Source organism: Hylobates moloch, unplaced genomic scaffold (assembly GCF_009828535.3).
Source record: "Hylobates moloch isolate HMO894 unplaced genomic scaffold, HMol_V3 SCAFFOLD_23, whole genome shotgun sequence".
Classification (NCBI taxonomy): domain Eukaryota; kingdom Metazoa; phylum Chordata; class Mammalia; order Primates; family Hylobatidae; genus Hylobates; species Hylobates moloch.
Window position 1 is genome coordinate 37,260,250 of NW_026652298.1, and position 21,051 is coordinate 37,281,300.

The 21,051-nt window shown below is 53.9% G+C and overlaps 1 protein-coding gene across 2 annotated transcripts in view; it reads left to right on the forward strand.

The window, feature by feature from the left end:
* Positions 1-2,999: 2,999 nt before the first annotated feature.
* Positions 3,000-21,051, forward strand: part of PPL (periplakin) — a 54,964-nt gene continuing 36,912 nt past the window's right edge. For both annotated transcript variants that reach the window (XM_032144597.2, XM_058433876.1), the window contains exon 1: positions 3,000-3,336. In XM_032144597.2, coding sequence (XP_032000488.1) covers positions 3,275-3,336 — 62 coding nt within the window. In that variant the 5' untranslated portion in view covers positions 3,000-3,274. The remainder of the gene's footprint in view (positions 3,337-21,051) is intronic.

The following is a 21,051-nucleotide window of genomic DNA, read 5'->3' on the forward strand; positions in this document are numbered from 1 at the left end:
CTCAGGTGATCCGCCTGCCTCGACCTCTCAAAGTGCTAGGATTACAGGAGTGAGCCACCACGCCCGGCCAAGTTAACATTTTTAATATTTGTCCCCTGCCCCAGGACCTGAAAGCTCCCAAAGAGAAAGGCCCATTTGTGTTGTTCTTTTCCCTTTTCTCATCCATGTACAACAAGCAGAGCCAGGCACACTGAGGCTGTGAGAGTGATGGGAAACATGTGTTGAATGAGTAAATGACTCCACTGAGCAATACACCCTCCCCCAGAAAAATGCACATTTGGACACACACATTTTGAAAGCAACTTTAGGGCTGGGTGCAGTGGCTCACACCAGCACTTTGGGAGGCCAAGATGGGAGGATTGCTTGAGCCCAGAAATTCAAGACCAGCTTGGGCAACACAGCGAGACCCTATCTCTACAAAAAACATATGTAAATATAAAGGTTTTAAAAATTAGCCAGGCGTGGTGGTGGACACCTGTGGATCCAGCTACTCAAGAAGCTGAGGTGGGAGGATCGCTTGAGCCCCAAAAGTCAAGGCTGCAGTGAGCTATGATTGTGCCAATGCACTCCAGCCTGGGCAACTGAGACTCAAAGAAGCAAGAAGAAAGAAAGCAAGAAAGGAAAGGAAAGGAAGGAAGGAAGGAAGGAAGGAAGGAAGGAAGGAAGGAAGGAAGGAAGGAAGGAAGGAAGGAAGGAGGGAAGGAAGGAAGGAAGGAGGGAAGGCAGGCAGGCAGGCAGGCACAACTTTAGGAGGAATCACACCCCTATTTACACCTAGTGTTCCATTATTGGAACATGACGCCTGTGGGAGTTATTTATCTCCTCCTGCTGAAGGTTACTGCCAAGGTCTGATTTATCAATTCAAAAAATTGCAACCTCAGGCATAAACGGGTTAAGCCCACCCATGGAAGCCCCATTAAGAATAAGGTTGTCTGGGCGCGGTGGCTAATATCTGTAATCCCAGCACTTTGAGAGGCAGTAGGCGGGCAGATCACTTGAGCCCAGGAGTTCAAGACCGGCCTAGGCAACATGGTGAAACTCTGCCCCTACAAAAATTATTAAAAATTAGCCAGGTGTGGTGGTGTGTGCCTGTAGTCCTAGCTCCTCAGGAGGCTATGGCAGGAGGATCACTTGAGCCCAGGAGGTTGAGGCTGCAGTGAGGCGAGATGGCACCACTGCATTCCTGTCTGGGTGACAGAGTGAGACCCTGTCTCAATAATAATAATAATAATAATAATAATAATAATGTTTTCCTAGAGTTTCCTATAATACTTGGAAACCACAGTCCTTCCATGGCAGGCACAAGAGATGGCCTGGAAGACACTGGATGTCCTTACACACTCTGGGGCTGTGGGCAGGAAAGCCCTTGTCAATGAATTCCCCATCAGCCTCCTAATTTTTATTTTATTTTATTTTATTTTATTTTGAGACAGGGTCTCACTCTGTTGCCCAGGCCACAGTGCAGTAGAGTGATCTTGGCTCACTGCAACCTTCACCTCACAGGTTCAAGTGATTCTCTTGCCTCAGCCTCCCTAATAGCTGGGATTGCAGTACCATGCACCTGCAATTTTTGCGTTTTTAGTAGAGACGGGGTTTCACTATGTTGACCAGGCTGGTCTGGAACACCTGACCTCAAATGATCCACCCGCCTCGGCCTCCCAAATGGTGGGATTACAGACGTGAGCCACTGCGCCCAGCCCAGCCTCCTTATTATTTTTATTTATGTATTTATTTATTTTTTGACACGGAGTCTCGCTCTGTCGCCCAGGCTGGTGTGCAGTGGTGCGATCTCGGCTCACTGCAAGCTCCGCCTCCCGGGTTCACGCCATTCTCCTGCCTCATCCTCCCGAGAAGTTGGGACTACAGGCGCCCGCCACCGCGCCCGGCTAATTTTTTTGTGTTTTTAGTAGAGACAGGGCTTCACCGTGTTAGCCAGGATGGTCTCGATCTCCTGACCTCGTGATCCGCCCGTCTCGGCCTCCCAAAGTGCTGGGATTACAGGCGTGAGCCACCGCGCCCGGCCAGCCTCCTTATTTTTAAATACAAAACGAATGGAGAAGAGACTGGTCTGAGGATTCAGACAGCTGAACTTGAACCCGGGACTCCAGACCCCCAGTTGGAGGCCCCTCCCCACAGACCTGAACACTCCCTATCTGAGCCCTAATAGCCTTTTGGCCATAACATAGTATCCTGATTGCTGCCTTCTGGGGTCTCCCCTGGGCTCCTCCTTCCCGGCTGAGCTCAGACCCTCACCACCCTCCACAGCGGCACTGAACCCTCGCTGCTTGCGAGGCCCCATCCAGGCTTCAGGTCAGATTGGGTTTCTGTCTAAGGGCAGCCTTCTCCACTGGCACACAGTCTGGGCCAGGACATGCTGCCAGAATTGTGCAACGTCGTTGTTCTGAGCTGGAATCGAGCAGCTTTTATGACCTGCTATGAAGCACTCTTCTCGTGCCAGGGCCTGGAGTTATTGAAGTTTCACAGGAGTTTTTTGTCCACCCGAGATGGCAGGCGGAGAGCAGATTCGGGCCAGAGCACGGCGCTCAGCGCTTTGCGTGCATTACCTGCAGGGACAACCCCACAGGCCTTTTGGATGGAGTGGTGGTTATCACCGTTTGACGAAGAAGTAAACTGTGGCTGGGAGCAGTAAAACACCTTGCCCAGGAGTGTCAGCCGACCTGGGGGTGGCAGGGTTTGAACTCAGGCCGGCGCCCTCCGCAGTCCAGCCCCCTTCCCTCAATTGCCACCATCTGAGTGCAATTCGCTAGCTAGTAGGGCACACGAACCCGTGCAGGCCTCTGCCGCACCTGTCTTGCGGGGCCCAGCTGGGTGTCCGCCAAAGCACCAGGAGCGCCGAGTTCCGCCGCAGCGCAGAACCAGGTGAAGGCCTCGGCCAGAGGCGCGCCGGGCCCGAGGAGGGTGGGGCTGCGAGCGCTCGCCCCGGCGGCCTTTGCGCCCCAGTGCCTGCCCGGCCTCCGGAGTCCCCCGGCTGGGGGCGGGCGGTGTCCGGCCAAGACCCGGTGTCCCCACCCCAGCGCCCAAGCCCCGCCCGCGCGGTGGCCCCTCCTCGGGAAGGTAAGCACCACCTTCTCGGGGAGCGGCCCGCAGAGCCAGTGGCCGGCGGACGCCCCGCCCCCCGCAAGTAGGGACCCGGCGCCACTGCCGCGCCGCAGTCGGGGCTCCCCGCGCCGCCGCTCGCTCACCTGCGCTCCCGCCCGCCCCTCGGTGCGCGCCGGGCCCGCCAGCCGCCGCCACCCGCACCCCGAACGCCACCATGAACTCGCTCTTCAGGAAGAGAAACAAAGGCAAATACAGCCCCACTGTGCAGACCCGGAGGTGAGGAGGCGCCCACAGCTCCCCTCCGGGACGCTCTTGCGCCTGTGGGCGCACAGGACCGGGAAGACCTCCCGGGCAGTGTAGAAATGGGGGGCACGGGGGTCCAGGAAAAGGGAACTGAACCCGGAGTGCGGGACTCGCGGGAACGCGGGACCGAGGCCACCCTGAAGCTGGGAAGCGCCGCCAGGTGGGAGGGGACTGGCTGGGGTCCCCGAGAGGGAGCATAATTAGGGACATCGGGGACTCCGGGAGCCCAGGGAGCATTGCCTTGAGGGCCTAGGGCATGGGCAGCTGAGCTGGGGGTACAGGGCACCCCCGTGTCCCAGGGTCGCTCTTGCGCAGAGGGTCGCCCAGGACCGGGAATAGCCACCTGGATGCGGGGGCGGAGTTTTTGGAGGACCGGGCACTCAAGACGAGGTCGCTGCGGGCGACCCAGGAAGCTCCGTCCAGGGGGCGCCCTGAGGCAGGGAAATTGAGCTGGCGTCGAGGGGCGCTCTCCAGTGCCTCTGAGACCGCGCAAGTGTTCCTGGCGTCGGGGAGGCGAGGGATGGGTGTCCGCAGGGGGCGGGCCACTCGCGCTGCATTTCCCGGCACCTGCCACCCTGCGCTCCAGAGTCGCGCCCGGAGGCCCTGGGGGGTGCGGGGTCGGGTCTAGGGGCACAGGGGGAGGCACCCCCTTACCTCCCCACCCTCTGGGTTCTGAGCGGAGCTTGGGCGGCGTCGGGGCCTCCTCTTCGAAGCTCGGTTTCTCAGGGGTGTGGCTCCCTGCCCCCACCCCAGCCCCGAAACTGGCGGCGTCTCTGAGCCGCGGGTTCCCAGGGCGGCCTGGGAGGGGAATGGCATGTCTTGATGTGTTTGCAGTGAGAAGCAGCCCACGTCCGTTTTGATAAGCCTAATGTGTTCACTTAATAACCGGTTTGGGGGAGCCTGGTGGAGATGCCGAGATTGACGGAGGGGGTGGGAATCCAGCCCTGCCTCATACCCCCACTTCGGAAAATAGAGTGGGGGCTCTGGGCTAGCAAAGACCATTTTGCCAACTTCTCGGACAAGAGACTTCAGGCAGGTGAGGGGCCCGCAAATTGCATGGCTCTCCTGGCTGGGAGTTCTGCCCCCAAGCAGCTCTCACTGGGAGCCCCCACTGTGCCCTCAAGCAGCTCCTCACTCCTTCCCTAGGCAAGGAGAGGCCTCTGGGCGCAGGGCTCCCACCCAACCCCTGCAGTCCGCCCTAGACCGACCAGTGGGACAGGTGCAGGCGGCGGGGCCCTAGCACGCTGGAGTGCGACACTCCATTCCCTGGCCCTCCAGCCCTTTCAGAAACCCCCCTGCCGTGTGATCCCACCCACCCGTGTCTCCCTTTGGGCTCTTTCAAGCTCAGAGGCATTACCCCCCTTCAGAGATTTCCCCACCCATCCCCTATCTTTCATAACCCCAGAGACTGGGCAGGGCCTGCACACCCCTCCTCCATGGCTGCGTCCAGCTGGCACTCAGACCCAGCCAGGGGCCCGTCCAGTCCCTGCACTGTTCCCTGGGGCATTGCACAATTGGATTCTCCGTGCCAGCCATGGAGAACCGTTCTGTCCTCTCCACCCCAGAGACTAGGCCCATCCAGTCCTTCACACATGCAGACACCCACATACCAGGAGTGGGGCCAGGCCTCGCCCCGCCCTCTGCCTCCTCCCAGCCTCCCTCCTTCCTGCAGCTCTCCATCCCTGAAGGCCCCAGCTTGGACCTGACAAAAGGTTCTAATGAACCCAGACAAGCTGGGAGGGGTGCGGGCTTTCCCGGAAGCGTGAGGATGAAAGGCATCCCATCCTTTATAGCTGCAGAGACTGGGAGGGTCTGGGGTGGCAAAGATTTGGGGTCCTGCCACTCTCTGTATCCCTGGCCCAAGGCAGCCACCGTCTGTCCTAGGCTGACAGCCATTCGTCCCAGATCTCCATTTAGAGGTCTCTTTCTCCAGGAAGCCCTCCTGATTCTCTCCCCAGCATGGGGTGAAAGACCATTCCTTTGAACCTTGCCACTCCAGCACAGAATGAGCACAGCCACAGCCCGGAGCAGATGTCAGATGTCTCCCCGGGTGGTCTCCAAGCCCAGTGCATCCCTCTGCCCCCTACCCTTAGTGGGGACTAGTTCACAGACTGGATTGTGGGGTGGGGATAGCCCTGTACCCCGTTCTCTCAAACGCATCTCTCGGGCATTGCCTGATGCCCAGCTAGCCCCATAGCAAGTGTCTTGGTTGGGGGTGGAGGGGACAGACTTGTGGCTCTAGGCTGTGGTCGCTGGTCACAGGGAGTGGATCCCTAAGTTATTCCTTCACTCCGAGTTTTCCAAGGGCCCGCTCCATTGTCTGGGGGAGGACAAAATTGCTGGTGAGATTCAGCCTGGTGGGGCAGGTAGGAGCTCCAGCACTGACAGCAGAATGCCTCACTGTTGATCCTGGCATCTCCAGCCTGGAGCCTCTTGAAGCCTTGTTTTCCCTTTCTGCACAGCACGGTGGTGATACTGAGTGTCTCATGCATAGGGCTGCTGGCAGGAGCAGTGCTGTAGCACACAGGAGGTGCCCGGATGAGGGTAGCACCCCTTTCCGAGCCCAGGGGACCCAGGAGCCCCAAGTTGTGACTTTCACACCCAAGGTAGTCAGGCCTTTGGACTACAAAGTGTGGATTAGTGAACGGAACACCCCACCGAGAAAGCCACCCCTTCCAGTTTGTCTGCCTTTTAGCAGCTGAAGCTGGGGAGGGCCGGGACAGGGTGTGAACCCCGTTGCTCCCGTTGCCTGGGTTCCTAATGACAGGTGTGGGAGCGGATGTTCACACCTGAGCTAATGACAGAGTCAGGCCAGATGGTGCAGGTCACCGAGGACAGAGTCCAGCCTAGTAGATAGGCCCTGGAGGAGACCCGCTGCCACCCTCCTGGCTGTGCAACCTCGGAGGAGCTGCTTGGCTTCTCTGAGCCTGTTTTCTCACCTATGGGATGGGAATAAGCACGGTGCCTGCCTGGCGATGTTGGCTGAGGATTAAATGAAATAATACAGGGGAAAGGTTGAGAATAAGAGGCCTCAGGTAATGGCAGCTATGACGATTACAGTTATTAAGCAAATGCGGGCAAGCTAGCTGTGGTGTACCCAGGGTTAAACTTGATATCATGGTGGGCAGGCTATGCACTGCACAATTCCATAGGCACTGTTGCTGGGGTTTAGCAGGTGGGCGTGGAGGAGACGTTGACAACCTCCCCGCACTTGAGTCGCTGGCAGTCACATCAGAGAGATAAAATGGAGTTAAGCTTCAGTACATGTATGGTTACATGAGCATGGGACTGATGGGGCCAGGCAGGAGCAATGGAGCATAGAGCCGGACAGATGAGGTCTCCAGCCTGGCCACTCACATGCTTTGTGACAGGCCTGAAGTGAGAGCTGTCACAGTCAGAGCACAGATGCTGGGAGGTGAGGGAGGACTTCGCAGAGGAGGCATCTGACCTGTCACGCGGTGGGATGGAGTGCTCAAGACCCAGCTCTGCGGTCAGGCTGAATTCTGCCTCTATTTGAAAAGAAACATAGCCTCCCTGAGCCTCAGCGCTTCTGAATTTGTTGAATGGGATTAATCTTGCCCCTCCACCCAGACCTGGGTCCCAGTAAACACCCAGCAGCCTGGCCTTGCCTAGACGGGTCTTGCAACACTGGCCCAGCCCTGATGGAGTGCTCCTGCATGGGAGGCAGGACCCCGGGCTTTGAGGGGAGAGCTGGCAAAAGGGAAGCATGCTCTACTGGGAGGCACCTGGGGTACCCTGAGCCTCTTAGTGGTTAAGAACACAGTGTTTTATTCGCTGGGCATGGTGGTCGGTGCCTTTAATCCCAGCTACTCAGGAGGCTGAAGCAGGAGAATCACTTGAACCTGGGAGGCAGAGGTTGCAGTGAGCCGAGATTGTGCTACTGCACTCCAGCCTGGGTAAAAGAGTGAGACTCTGTGTCAAAAAGAAAAAAAAAAAAAAAAAAGCAAGAACACAGCATTTGATGCTAGCTGGGCATGAGTTCAGGCCCCAGCTCTGTGTCTCTTAAGCTGTTTGATCTTGGGCAAGTCACTTAACGTCTCCGAGCCTCAGTTTCTTCATCTATGAGGTAGGGTGATAACAGCAACCCCCAGCTGATGACGCTGCTGGATAGATCAAATGGGAGGATGCACATGATGGGTGCAGCCCATGACCTGGTTCAGAGCGAGTACCCGGCAAATCATAGCAGCCGATACTAGGAAGCACACACTGCTATTAAGAGTCACGACGGGCCGGGTGCGGTAGCTCACGCCTGTAATCCCAGCACTCTGAGAGGCTAAGGTGGATAGATCACTTGAGGTCAGGAGTTCAAGACCAGCCTGGCCAACATGGTAAAATCCCATCTCTACAAAAATAAGTATTAAAAATTAGCTGGGTGTGGTGGCAGAAACCTGTAATCCCAGCTACTGGGGAGGCTGAGGCAGGAGAATCACTTGAAACTGGGAGACAGAAATTGCAGTGAGCCGAGATCACACCACTGCACTCCAGCCTGGGAGACAGAGCGAGACTCCGTCTCAAAAAAAAAAGATTCATGACTGAGCCAAGCCCAGAGCTGACCAGGGAGCTGACTCAAGCAGACACGCACATGCACCCATCGATCAGTGATGGCAGGAACACCTGATCGATTTGGGAGAGGGCCCATGTGGGTGACAGCTTAGAGGGAGCCGCCCCGCCATTTCTCAGGCACATACTGTGAGCCCAGCAAGGCCATGGATGTTACATCTCACTCTGACGGCGGGCCTGCCAGGCAGGTGGAAGTGTCCTGTTTCACAGAGGCCTCACGTTCACCTTGAGCTCACAGCTCACAAATGGCAGATGCTGGGAGTCCAGGGGAGTCTGGGGAAGCAAATGAGGCCTCCCCACCACCTGGAGCTGGCAGCAACTGTGCCTGGGGACTGCTCCAGGCCAGATGGTAGAGTCACTGGTGTTTGTGCTCACTGCCTCCACCCCCAGCAACCGCCTCTACCTCTCTTCCCTCTAGCTTTGCCCCTCCATCCCTTGCCCAGTTCGCTTGGAAGAAGGAATGAGACTGGATAAATTCAACAGGACGGAGCTGAGCTTACCTGGAGGAATAGCTGCTAATGGTAGCATTTCAGGCATTGTCAGGGGGCATCATTTGGGGAAAGGGTATTTTCGGGGAGAGACACAGCTCCCTCCACACCCTTTAGGCAACACCCTGAGGGTGTGGTTGGGGGAGGCCCTGGGAGTAGGGGACCTGGGAGAGAAGCTGCTTTAGAGAGCTTCCAAGGCTCCTCATCCAGGGAAGAGAACCCTAGCTTCCCAGCATGCAGCTGCTCTCTGCTCCCGGCAGGGCAGTGCCGATGTTACTGGCACCACCTTCCATCCTCCCAGCTTGCCTGCCCCGGCCTGTCTTGGGAGCGAATGGGGAAATGGCCTCTGGTCTTTGTTCTCCCGGCTTCTGATGGGTTGCTGTGCTGCAGCCTCTGGAGCCCGGGAGGCCACCTGGTGCCCGTTTCTGCCTCCGGGTGGGACAGAGCTCTCTTCAGGTCCCAGCCCTGCCCTTCCCTACCCCAACCTATTTTTTTTTAAGTGTTCTTTCTTTATTCTTTAGAGACAGGCTGTCACTGTATCACCCAGATTGGAGTGCAGTGGTGTGATCATAGCTCACTGTAGCCTTGAACTACTGGGCTCAAGCAATCCTCGTGCCTCAGCCTCCCAAGTAGCTGGGACTACAGGTGTGCACACCAGCGTGCCCTGCTAATTTTTAATTTTTTGTAGAGATAGGGTCTCACTATATTGCCCACTCTGGTCCTGAACTCCTGGGCTCAAGTGAGCCTGTTGCCTTAGACTCCCAAAGCACTGGGATTACAGCCGTGAGCCACTGCACCCGAGCCCTTTTCCCTTTAAATGGATCCCTACTTCTCCCTGCCTGCAGAGCCAGCAGCCCAGCAGGCCTCCAGTCCCTCTTCACTGTTCCTTCTTCCACTTCAGCGCTCCAGTCCCTTCTCCCCATGGCAGCCAGGGAGCTCCTTACAACATATAAATCTGACCATACCTCCAGCTGCTTAACCCCTGCCCCAGACCTCCCTTTGCTCTTAGGCCCTGGGAACTGGCACCCTGCACATCAACATATGCCTGTAACCGTCTTGTTTCCATGCTGTGCCCAGCCACAAGGCCTTTCCCTGTGCCATTCCTGTTGCCCAGAATGCCCCTCCCACCCTTTTCACTGCCTCTCTTCCGCTTCCAGGTTTACCTTCTGTTCCTCAGGGAAGCCCTCCCCCACCTCTCTGCTGGGGCAGATCCACCTATTCTATGGACTCGCCTTCTCCTTGGTAGCTCTTATCTCAGCAGCTATGTGACTCTGAGGTAGCCAGATGTGGCTGTGTGGCTGCCTTCCCCCAGAGACTGGTGCTACACATGTGCTGAATGAATGAATGAATGAATGAATGAGTGTAAGCCATGGGGGACTGCTAAGATTCTCCCCTTCCCTCAGCATCTCAAGAGAGCATACACTGCCCTGTGCTTCACACCCCAGGACCAGCAGAGCCCGGAGGTGGGGATGAATGGGGCAGGGGTTCCAGCTAGTGGAAAGGAATGCAAGGCTTGAGCAGGCTGCCCCCTGCCCTGTCCCCATCCAGTCACCTCCTGCATGCAGGACAGTGAGCAGAGAGTTGGCTGAATACGCAGCTGGCAGCAATGCGGGGTGATAGTGAGATAAAAGAGGGCCCTGACCCAGCCACACAGGCTTCTGCAGGAGGGGTCCTCTAAGCCGAACCCGGGGATCAGTTGGAGATGGGAGGACAAAGAGAGTGCAGTTGACAGAGACAGGGACATGTGTATCCACGACCTGAAAAGGCATGACAGTGAGCAAGCAAAGCAAGATGATGAAGGATGCAAAGATGATGCTTGAATATATACAATTTTAGAAACATACACAGAGCAATTCCACTTACTCCTCCTGAATGCAGATGTGTCTATGTATTGGAAGGCTTAGGGAACCAGGTGCAGTGGCTCACACTTGTCCCAACGCTTTGAGAGGCCAAGGTGGGAGGATGACTTGAGGCCAGGAGTTCAAGACCAGCCTGGGCAACATAGTGAGACCCTATTTCTACCAAAAAAAAAAAATTAGCTGGGCATGGTGGTGCATGCCTCTAGTCTTAGCTACTCAGGAGGCTGAGTGGGGAGGATCCCTGAGTCCAGGAATTCAAGGCTGCAGTGAGCTGTGATTGTGCTATTGCACTCCAGCCTGGGCAACAGAGCAAGACCCTGTCTCTAAATAAATAAAATAAAACAGGCTCAGGAAGAACCAGTAAGTCTAAAATTCTGCTACTCCTAAGGAGGGGGCTGAAAGGATAATGAACAATAGCATTTTACTTCCTTTTTAGAAAAATCTGCGGCAAAGATGGTACTGTGAAAACATCAACCAAACCCTGGTGGTGGGGACATGCGTGGCTGATTCTTTTCAGTGCTTTTCTGCATGTCTGAGTAGATCATGAGTTTTCCAGTTTAGGTGAAGGATGGAGTAGAGAAGGCAAGCTGGCTTGGGGCACAGCTGGTGGGGGGCACAGCGTGGGAAGAGCCTGCAGGCAAGCCCTGAGTCCTGGGTCTCAGAGTCCGGTCCATAGCAAAATAAAGGGTCTGGGAGAAGAAGGAGAGCGGCCTCAGGAAGCAAAGGGGGCCCTGGCCTGGAAGGCAAGCAGGCAGGTTCTGGAAGGGGACACAAAAATGGAGAGTCTCTGCGAGGAAGTGGGAGGGGAGGGGACCAGAACTGGCAAAGGTATGAACACAGAAGCGCCTTGAGGTTGGGTGCTAGCTTCAAACAGTCACCCTAAATTATGATTATTACATTGTGTGAGGTAAATTCTACCCGCAACTCTCTTTCCAAGCGAGGCTCTGAGAGTTTCAGTGACCTGCTCCAGGACTCTCCGCAGATCTTTTTTTTTTTCTTTTTTTTTTTTTAGGTAGAGTTTCACTTTTGTTGCCCAGGCTGGAGTGAAGTGATGCAATCTCGGCTCACCGCAACCTCCGCCTCCTGGGTTCAAGTGATTCTCCTGCCTCAGCCTCCCAAGTAGCTGGGATTACAGGCGCCCACCACCACACCCGGCTGTATTTTGTATTTTTAGTAGAGACGGAGTTTCACCATGTTGGCCAGGCTGGTCTCAAACACCTGACTTCAGGTGATCCACCCGCCTCAGCCTCCTAAAGTGCTGGGAGTACAGGTATGAGCCATTGGGCCCGGCCGAATCGAGTTTCTTATCTGGAGTTGAAGCAGGGTTGAAGCCCTGTCTCTTCTTTGTGGTACAAACTTGGAATCCTTTCTCAGCCTTCGATGGGAAAAAAACCATCCCCATGGCGAAGGCAGAGAAGTTGAAACCGTAAAAGGTGTCAACCTGAAATCCTACCCCAGGCAGTGGGGAAAGCAAAAAATTCTGCAAGTTCTATTTCTCCCACAGCCCTGCTGCCTTGCAGGCTCAGCCAGCAGCTCCGGTGTGTTTTATCTTATAAGGCATGACAAAAACCCTCTGCCTAGGAAAGGATGGGCGGGGCGGCCAGGACACCCTGCCAGCCCTCTCAAAGTGTCTGGGTAAGAACTGCTGAGATGGCGGGGCACAGTGGCCCACGCCTGTAATCCCAACACTCTGGGAGGTCGAGGCAGGTTGATCACCTGAGGTCAGGTGTTTGAGACCAGCCTGGCCAACATGGTGAAACCCCGTCTCTACTAAAAATACAAAATATATTTTGTGTTTGAGCCCAAGAGTTGAAGGCTGCAGTGAGTGAAGTGCAGTAATGCACTTCAGCCTGAATAACAGAGCAAGAGTCTGTCTCAAAAAATAAAAAAGGAGGCTGGTGCTCTTTGTCCAGTGGTCCTGAACTCAGAGTGACATCCTAATGCGTCGGGGCACCAAAGTTGGCTTGAGCCCTATTTATCCCCCGAGTCCAGGAATTCAAAGCTGCAGTGAGCTATGACTCCTCCCACCTCAGCCTCCTGAGCAGCTAGGACTAGAGGCATGCACCACCATGTCCAGCTAATTTTATTTACGTATTTATTTATTTATTTATTTTTTGTAGAAATAGGGTCTCGCTGTGTTGCCCTGTCTTCAAGACCTGCCTTGGTGTTACCTGAAGCAGCTTGAACTTCTGTATGTTTGTAACAGGAGCCCAAAAGCACTCACCTGACACAGAACCCTAGGCCCCATCAGAGGCCTGGAGGCAGGGCGGCCTTCCTTGGGCAGAAACAGATTAGGCCTTAAAAACAGACCCAGAATTACTACACCAGCAACCCTCTCATCTTAGGATATATTTCCACAGGATTAATAGCTGGGTGTGAGGACATTTACTGTGTAACTAGCACAGGAGTTTCTAGTAGTGAGAGAATCAGTCAATTGACCAATCAATCTGGTATTTATTGGGCACCTCCTGTGTACTGCTTTCTCACAGGACTTCCTTCCTATAGAGATCTAGGATTCTTCCACATCTTGCTTCTTTTCAACCTTGCTGTGGTTCAGTTCCTTGTTCTCATCCCTGGCTGCCCATTAGAATCACCTAACGAGCTTTGAACAGCATGTCAGAGCCCTTTCCAAGACCAATTAAGTCAAAATCTCCATGGACATGGGTCCAGACATCATTCTTTTGACGTGTAGCTATTGGGAACAACATAGTTACATGGATTGCCTCACTCCCTCTTGTCTTTGAGATATATGGACAGTGCTTTCTCTCTTCAGTATCAGTTGCCTGGTATGTCACTTTCCATTTCTTTATTCTCAACCTTCCTGTATCATTTAGTTTCAAGTGTGTGTGTCTTATAAAATGGCATATAGCTTGGGGAAGGTGCCTGTTTTGTATTCTCACCTGAGTGTCTTCTATCTTTTAATAGGCAAAATTAACTCATTTACATTTATCGTAATGACTAATGTGTTTGAACCTACTCCACCATAGTGCCCTATTTATCATGCTTTCCATTTGTTTGCATTTTGCTCTTTTCCTGGTTTTTTACTGGATTGAGTATATTTTCATCATTAAAGTTAGATTTAAGGCCTAAATGGAACACAGTGGATGAAAACATCCTGATGTAAGTGATCTAAAATCTTTGTTTTTGTTTTTTTGGTTTTTTTTGTTTATTTGTTTTTTGAGACAGATTCTTGCTCTGTTGCCCAGGCTGGAGTGCAGTGGCACAATGTCAGCTCACTGCAAGTTCTGCCTCCCGGGTTCACGCCATTCTCCTGCCTCAGCCTCCTAAGTAGCTGGGACTACAGACGCCTGCCACCACGCCCGGCTGTTCTTGTTTTTGTATTTATTGTAGAAACGGGGTTTCACGGTGTTAGCCAGGATGGTCTCGATCTCCTGAGCTCATGATCTACCCACCTCAGCCTCCTAAAGTGCTAGGATTACAGGCAGGAGCCACCGCGCCCGGCCAAATCTCTGTAATTATACCCATTGGGGTGTTTGTCCTTAACCTACCTACTAGCTTACAAGCTTTTGAACAGTTGGGATTTACTCATCTTTTGGGAGAGGGCCTTCTGTTGTCCTTAATTCCAGGCCTTACGTAAGCTTGGGGCTCCATAAATAGGTGTGAAATTGAGCAGGTATTTTATAGCATGTCGACAACTCATATCTCTGGGGGCTTGTTAATGGTGAAGGGCCTGTTGCCAGGGCCTATAAGGGGCAGAGAGATGACAAGGAGTTGGTGGGGCGGGGTGGAAAATTTTTTTGGCAATTACTGAATATCTAGAAAGTGCCCAGCTGGGGCTGCAGCAGTTATAAGCATAGACCTTTACTAACCTGTTGACCCTGAGCAAGTGGCCGCTCCTTCCTGAGGCTCAGTTTCCTCATCTGCAATGGAGCTATGATAGCACGTCCCTCAACCAGTTGTTATAAGGATCAGAGATGAAACCTACTTCTGGTGCTAGGGTAGGGTGTGGGCCAGGAAGGTGTTCACTCAGTGCCGGTTGCTTCCGCCTGAAAGGTCTGTTTGGAGGGACAGGCTGGGAGTCCCTTGTGGGGACATCTTAGGAGAATGACTCAGTCGCAGTTTGCCATTGCTAGTCCTTACCCAACCAACCACTGGGATTAATTGTACTGATGAAAATGACAACAAACTGTAAATCACTCTGCCTTCCCTGGATGGTGAATGGCTGGTCCCATCATCCTGTCTCTCCGATGTCTCTTGTCCCTTTGTCTTTAAGGGGTGTGTGTGGATTGATATTGATGTCCCCTTTGTACTGAGAAGGTGGCTTTGAAGCTTGTCTTCATGGGTTTGAATCTTGGCACCACAACTTCCTAGCTGTGTAAACTTGGACCAGTTTCTTAAGTTCTGTGAGTCTCAATTATCTTCATTTGGAACACAAAGACTTAGGAGTTACCTAATTGCATTAAAACATCTGCTCAATTCAATACCTATTTATTGAGCCCAACCCTACGCAAGGTGTGGAATTAAGGGTTATAGAAGGGCCCCCGAAAAAGGTGAGTAAGTTCTTTTTGTCCAAAATTTAATAGCCTAGTAGGTAGGATTAAGAGCCCCAGTAACACTAAGGGTGGCTACTTCCTAGGGCTATGAGATTTCAATGGGTGATGCACAAAAGGACTGAGTGGTCGCTGGGTACCCAGTAGGTGCCCTCAGTGTTGTCACTATTCATCAGTTATTTCCTGAGTGTCCACGGTGGTTGCCTTTGTGTCAGAGCCAGGACAGATGTTTCAGGAGCCAGGCAGTGTTTAAAGAAGGTAGGAGCACAGGGCTGCTCGGCACCAGAGGTGCACCTCCCCCGAGCTGGCCCTCCAGGCAGGCAGGATGCCAGAAGAGGATGACCATGGTGGCAGGAGGCCCGGCCCCTACTCTGGGCTCTGGGAGAGGTGAGGCTGGTTCCAGGGAGGGGTGTACCCTCCTGTGCGTTCCAGACATTCCAGCACCAATTCAACCCCCATACACACCCACTGAGACAGAATTAACCCCCAGAGGAAGGAACTGCAGACATGATCAAAGGCCAGCGGCCCTGGCCAGGCAGGGAGTGCTGAGCCTGCAGGGACCTGTGTCCACACAGGGGAGGAGAGTGCAGGCTGGGCTGTGACCCAGCAGGGGACGCAGCAGTTCTGGGCGATCGGGACAGCTGGGGAGGAGGTGATGGTAGGAATGTGGCCCCCCGATGTTGCTAAAGTATGATCTGTTCCCGGGGTGGCTGCCCTCGCAGCCTGGAGAAGGGGATGGCTGTGAGCAGGCCAAGTGCCTCCCGCTCAGCCCCGTGGCCTATGGACAGGGTTGCAGGGGCTCTGGGGACCTGGGGAAGGGTGTCTTGCTGCGGTTGCGTGCCAGGGTTCTCCACACCCAGGCACCAGGCTCCACTGGGCACTGTTGGAAGCCCCGGGTTGTTTTGGAGTCAGGCAGCCAGGGAGGGACCCACAGAGGAGACCCTGTCCTGGGGCAGACATCTAGTCAGTGAGTGTGGACAGGAGTCGCCGCAGGGTTCAAAGAGAATGAGCATTTGTTAGCTGTCCTGGGTACCAGGCACCGAGTGAGACTGGAAGATGCTCTGAGCGCCCATCAGCTTTCTTACAGCGTAACTGACAGGCTGTGGTCACTGCGGGCTTAGAGCAAAGCAGGTCCAGGTGCCCCAGAATCACCTAGTATCTTGCAGTCCTATTCAGTAATTACTGGCCCCATGACATGGGCTGTGCATGTCTGTCTGTGTGCCAGGGTTTGAAGACTTAGTATGAGAAAGAGAATGTAAAATATCCATTAATAATGTTCTGTTGACCACCTGTCAAATTGATCATATTTTGGATATATTAGGTTAAATAAAATAGAAAAAAATTCACTCATTTCTTCTTACTCTTTTCATGTGGCTACTGGAAAAATGTAAATTCTCTGTGGCTCAGGTTCGGTTTCTTTTTTTTTTTTTTTTAAGACGGAGTCTCGCTCTGTCGCCCAGGCTGGAGTGCAGTGGCGCAATCTCGGCTCACTGCAAGCTCCGCCTCCCAGGTTCACACCATTCTCCTGCCTCAGCCTCTCCGAGTAGCTGGGACTACAGGCGCGCACCACCACGCCCGCCTTCTTCTTTGTATTTTTTAGTAGAGACGGGGTTTCACCGTGGTCTCGATCTCCTGACCTCGTGATCCGCCCGCCTCGGCCTCCCAAAGTGCTGGGATTACAAGCGTGAGCCACCGCGCCCGGCGGCTCAGGTTCGGTTTCTATTGAACAGTGTTGGCCTTGCATACAAGGCAACTTAATACCTGAACTCCTGTGGGAATGTTTTCCAGCTGTTGAGTGTCTTTCTGCTTGTTCCATGACAAGCAGGCACGATAACCCCATTTATGTTCAAGGAAATTAAGGCTGAGACAGGTGGAGTAATACATGCTGTTATTCCAAATAGCCAGCATAATTCAATCAGTTTGATGGGTGCTGCGCACATGGCAGTGAACAGCAGACAAAGAGCCCTGCCCTGGCAGGGCCCCCACGCTTCAGTGACAGGGAGGAAGAGGATGAAACCCAGTTATCCTAATCATGATGTGGCCACACCCAAAGCGCTTTCATTTACAAGGGTTATCTCCTTGAATTATCTCAACCCTCTGCAGTGGGATCAGTTCCTATCCCTGTCTCAGAGATGAGGAAACTGAGGCACAGAGAGACTAAGGAACCTGCCCGAGCCCGCACCTAGGTCAGAGCCACAACACAGGCCCCATTCCCTGCCCTGGCCAGGCTGCCTCAGTTTCCTCCCCTGCAGGCAGGGTAGAAAGAATGGGCCAGTTGGTGCCATGTGACTTGAACAGGTACAGCTGAAGGCATCAAGGGTGGCTCTTGAAGCCACCCCCACACAGGGAGCCCCCCTCCCAGGTCGCTGCTGGTTGGAAGGTTGGCCATTCATGGTGTCCTTGGAGGGTCCACGTCTCTCCTGGGGGCAGGAGACCGGGAAACATATCTCCCCAACTGTTAGATCTTTGTATGATGCAACCAGATCATCTTATCATCCAAACTAAAACTTACCTGTGCTCCCAAATGTTCTCACAAAAGACAGTGGGTGGCTGTTGCATTGGGCCAGGTGAGAAGTGGTGACTTTGATCAAGGTGAGGCCAGAGGGGCAGATGGAGGAGGATGCGCAGGAGACGTGTTCCCAGGTAGAACCAGCGGAGGGAGAGGCAGGGACAGGTCTCAGGGATCCGTTGGTATAACCGGGTAGACGGGTCCTCCCCACCCTCCCCTTCTGCGTTTTCCTTTATGCGGACGGAAGAGCGTTCTCAGAGCGGTGGGAACACCCTGTACCCTTCAAATCCCCAAACCTACTGACGCAGATCCTTAGCCCAAACCCAAGACAGCTGAAGCGGGCTGTGCGTTTGTGCCCCAGCCAGGTCTGGGGAGTGGGCATCTGGGACCCAGGATCTCCTGTCCTCCCGACACCTCATTACCCATATATGGGCACCAGCCTCTCCTCGCAGATGTTAGAGGAGATGGTTCCAAATTCTGAGGGTGCTTGCGAATTCCCCGTGCCCGGGCAAGGCGACATTCACAGGGCGGAAGCAAAGCATGTCTGGGCTTGCACCAGGATCAGCGTGAACAGTGTGGATGGCCGGGGGTCTTCTTTCATCTCCCAGGTGCTGGAGGATTCTAACTTCAGGCCTTGGCTTCTGGCTTTTTGTTTGTTTCTAGGGTTTTTTTGTTTTTTTTGTTTTGTTTTGAGATGGAGTCTTGCTCTGTCACCCAGGCTTGAGTGCAGTGGCACAATCTCGGCTCACTGCAACCTCCGCCTCCCAGGTTCAAGCGATTCTCCTGTCTCAGCCTCTCGAGTAGCTGGGATTATAGGTGCCCGCCACCATGCGCGGCTAATTTTTATATTTTTAGTAGAGACAGTGTTTCACTATGTTGGCCAGAGTTTCACTATGTCGGCCAGGCTAGTCTCGAACTCCTGACCTCAGGTGATCTGCCCACCTCAGCCTCCCAAAGTGCTGGGATTATAGGCATGAGCCACTGTGCCCAGCTGGCTTCTGGCTTTTATCACCTCCTTAAAAGAAGCCTAAATCCCTGGATGGTGGACCCAGGTCAAGGCAGAGCTGGGCTCCTCAGAGGCAGCACCCCATATCTGTTCTCTCAGTCACCCCCACCACAGCCCTACGGCATGCATACTGTGATGACTCTCATTTTACAGCTGGGGAAACTGAGGCTCAGAGAGGCTAAGTATTTTACAGCTTACTAAGAGCAGAGGCAAGATTTGACCCCAGGCTGTCTGGCTTTGGTCTGGGTGCTTAACCACTGGGCCACACTGCCCTTCCAGCTGAAAGAAAGTGCCAGTGGCACCCGCACAAAATTAAAGCAGGGGCCGGGCACGGTGGCTCACACTTGTAATCCCAGCACTTTGGGAGGCCGAGGTGGGCGGATCACGAGGTCAGGAGATCGAGACCACGGTGAAACCCTGTCTCTACTAAAAATACACAAAATTATCCGGGCGTGGTGGCGGGCGTCTGTAGTCCCAGCTACTTGGTGAGGCTGAGGCAGGAGAATGGTGTGAACCCGGGAGGCAGAGCTTGCAGTGAGCCAAGATTGCACCACTGCACTCCAGCCTGGGCGACAGAGCGAGACTCTGTCTCAAAAAAAAAAAAAAAAAAAAAAGGCAGGAAGAGAGACCCACGAGGTGGAGAGCGAGGGTCCCCTGAGACACCTGTGTTCTCTTTCTCTGTCTACGTGGAGCATGGGTGGTGTGTCAAGGCCAGGGTGCTACCTCTGTCCCAGCTCCTCTCATGGGCATCCCTGCTGGCCCTCTGAGGACTGTGTGCTGTCTGGCCATGCCAGGGCAGCACACAGCCCTAGGTTTGAGTCCCAGCTCCCCACTTTGCAGCTGGGCTTACTGAGCGAGCCACTGGGTCGTCAGCCTCGAGTTGCCACCTCTAATGCAGGCTGGGGCCAGGCGCAGTGGCTCACACCTGTAATCCCAGCACTTTGGGAGGCCGAGGAGGGCAGATCACTTGAGGTCAGGAGTTCGAGACCAGGCTGGCCAACATGGCAAAACCCTTTCTCTATTAAAAATACAAAAAGTAGCCTGATGTGGTGGTGCATGTCTGTAATTCCAACTGCTTGGGAGGCTGAGGCATGAGAATTGCTTGAACCCAGGAGGCAGAGGTTGCAGTGAGCCAAGATCATGCCACTGCACTTGAGCCTGGGCGACAGAGGGAGACTCAGTCTCAATCAATAAAGCAGATCGGGCTGTGTCTACTGAGGCTCTGACTCCTGGCGACAGAGCCGGGGGACCTGATGCCATTTGAGGTTCCCAGGCCCCCTCCCTAGTGGGACCTCTGCTCTGAGTACATCCTGGGACACAAAAAGATGGCTGTTTAGGCTCAAGCCTGCGGGCTCAGACCCAGGAAGCCCTTGTCTGGTCCCTGGGAGTGCCCTCAGACCCAGCCCTGGAACTCCGAGGAGGAACCAAGCAGCCTCCTGACGTGCTGGTTCCATTTTTCCTTACTTGCATCAAGGGCCTCATATGCAGACCAGGCCAAGAAAATGGGACTCTGTGAGGTTGCTCAGGATTTTCCCAGACTCTGGCGTCCCCAGCCCAGAAGGAAAAAGCTAGGGAAAAACAGCCTCAGTCGACTCGAGGTGACTCCTAGTGGCTTGCAAAACCCACCTAGCAGGCAGCCCCTGCCCACAGCGTGGCCGAGGCTGAGGGGGCTGTTTCTGCTGCCAGCCAAGTTCTGGGTCCTCATTCAGGCCCACCGGTGAAACAGCCAGCAGGGCCCCAATTGTATAAACAATGTAAATGAGCCAGGCGCAGTGGCTCATCGCCTGTAATCCCTGTACTTTAGGAGGCCTAGTCAAGAGGATCCCTTGAGCTCAGGAATTTAAGACCAGCCTGCGCAACAGAGAGAGACTCCATGTCTACAAAAAAATTAAAAAATTAGTTGGGGCCGAGTATGGTGGTTGACACCTGTAATCCCAGCAGTTTGGGAGGCCGAAGCAGGCAGATCATGTGATCAGGAGTTCAAGACCACCCTGGCCAACATGGCGAAACCCTGTCTCTACTAAAAATACAAAAATTAGCCAGGCATGGTGGCACACGCCTGTAATCCCAGCTACTCGGGAAGCTGAGGCAGGAGAATCACTTGAACCCAGAGACGGAGGTTGCAGTGAGCCAAGACTGCGCCACTACACTGCAGCCTGGACAACAGAACAAGACTGTTTCAAAACTTTAAAAAGAGTGTAAATGATCTCAAGTCTGTTTCAGGGCCCTGGACGCTGCTCTGAACCTCTAGTTTAGTCCTTGAACCACAAAGGTGTCTTTGAAATTTGACTGAGGTCTTTTCTTTCTTTCTTTCTTTCTTGTTTTTTTTTTTGTTGTTGTTTGTTTGTTTGTTTGTTTTGAGACAGAGTCTTGTTCTGTTGCCAGGCTGGAGTGCAGTGACGCAATCTCGGCTCACTGCAACCTCCGCCTCCTGGATTCAAGCAATTCCCCGGCCTCAGCCTCCCAAGTAGCTGGGACTACAGGTGTGTGCCACCATGCCCAGCTAATTTTTTGTATTTTAGTAGAGACGAAGTTTCACCAGGTTGGCCAGGATGGTCTCAATCTTCTGACCTCGTGATGCATCCGCCTCAGCCTCCCAAAGTGCTAGGATTACAGGTGTGAGCCACCACGCCTGGCCTGACTGAGGTGTTTCTAAAAGTGACCCTGATTACCCCCACCCCACACATACACTTTTTTTTTGGTTTTAATTTGAGACAGGGTCTTTCTCTGTCTC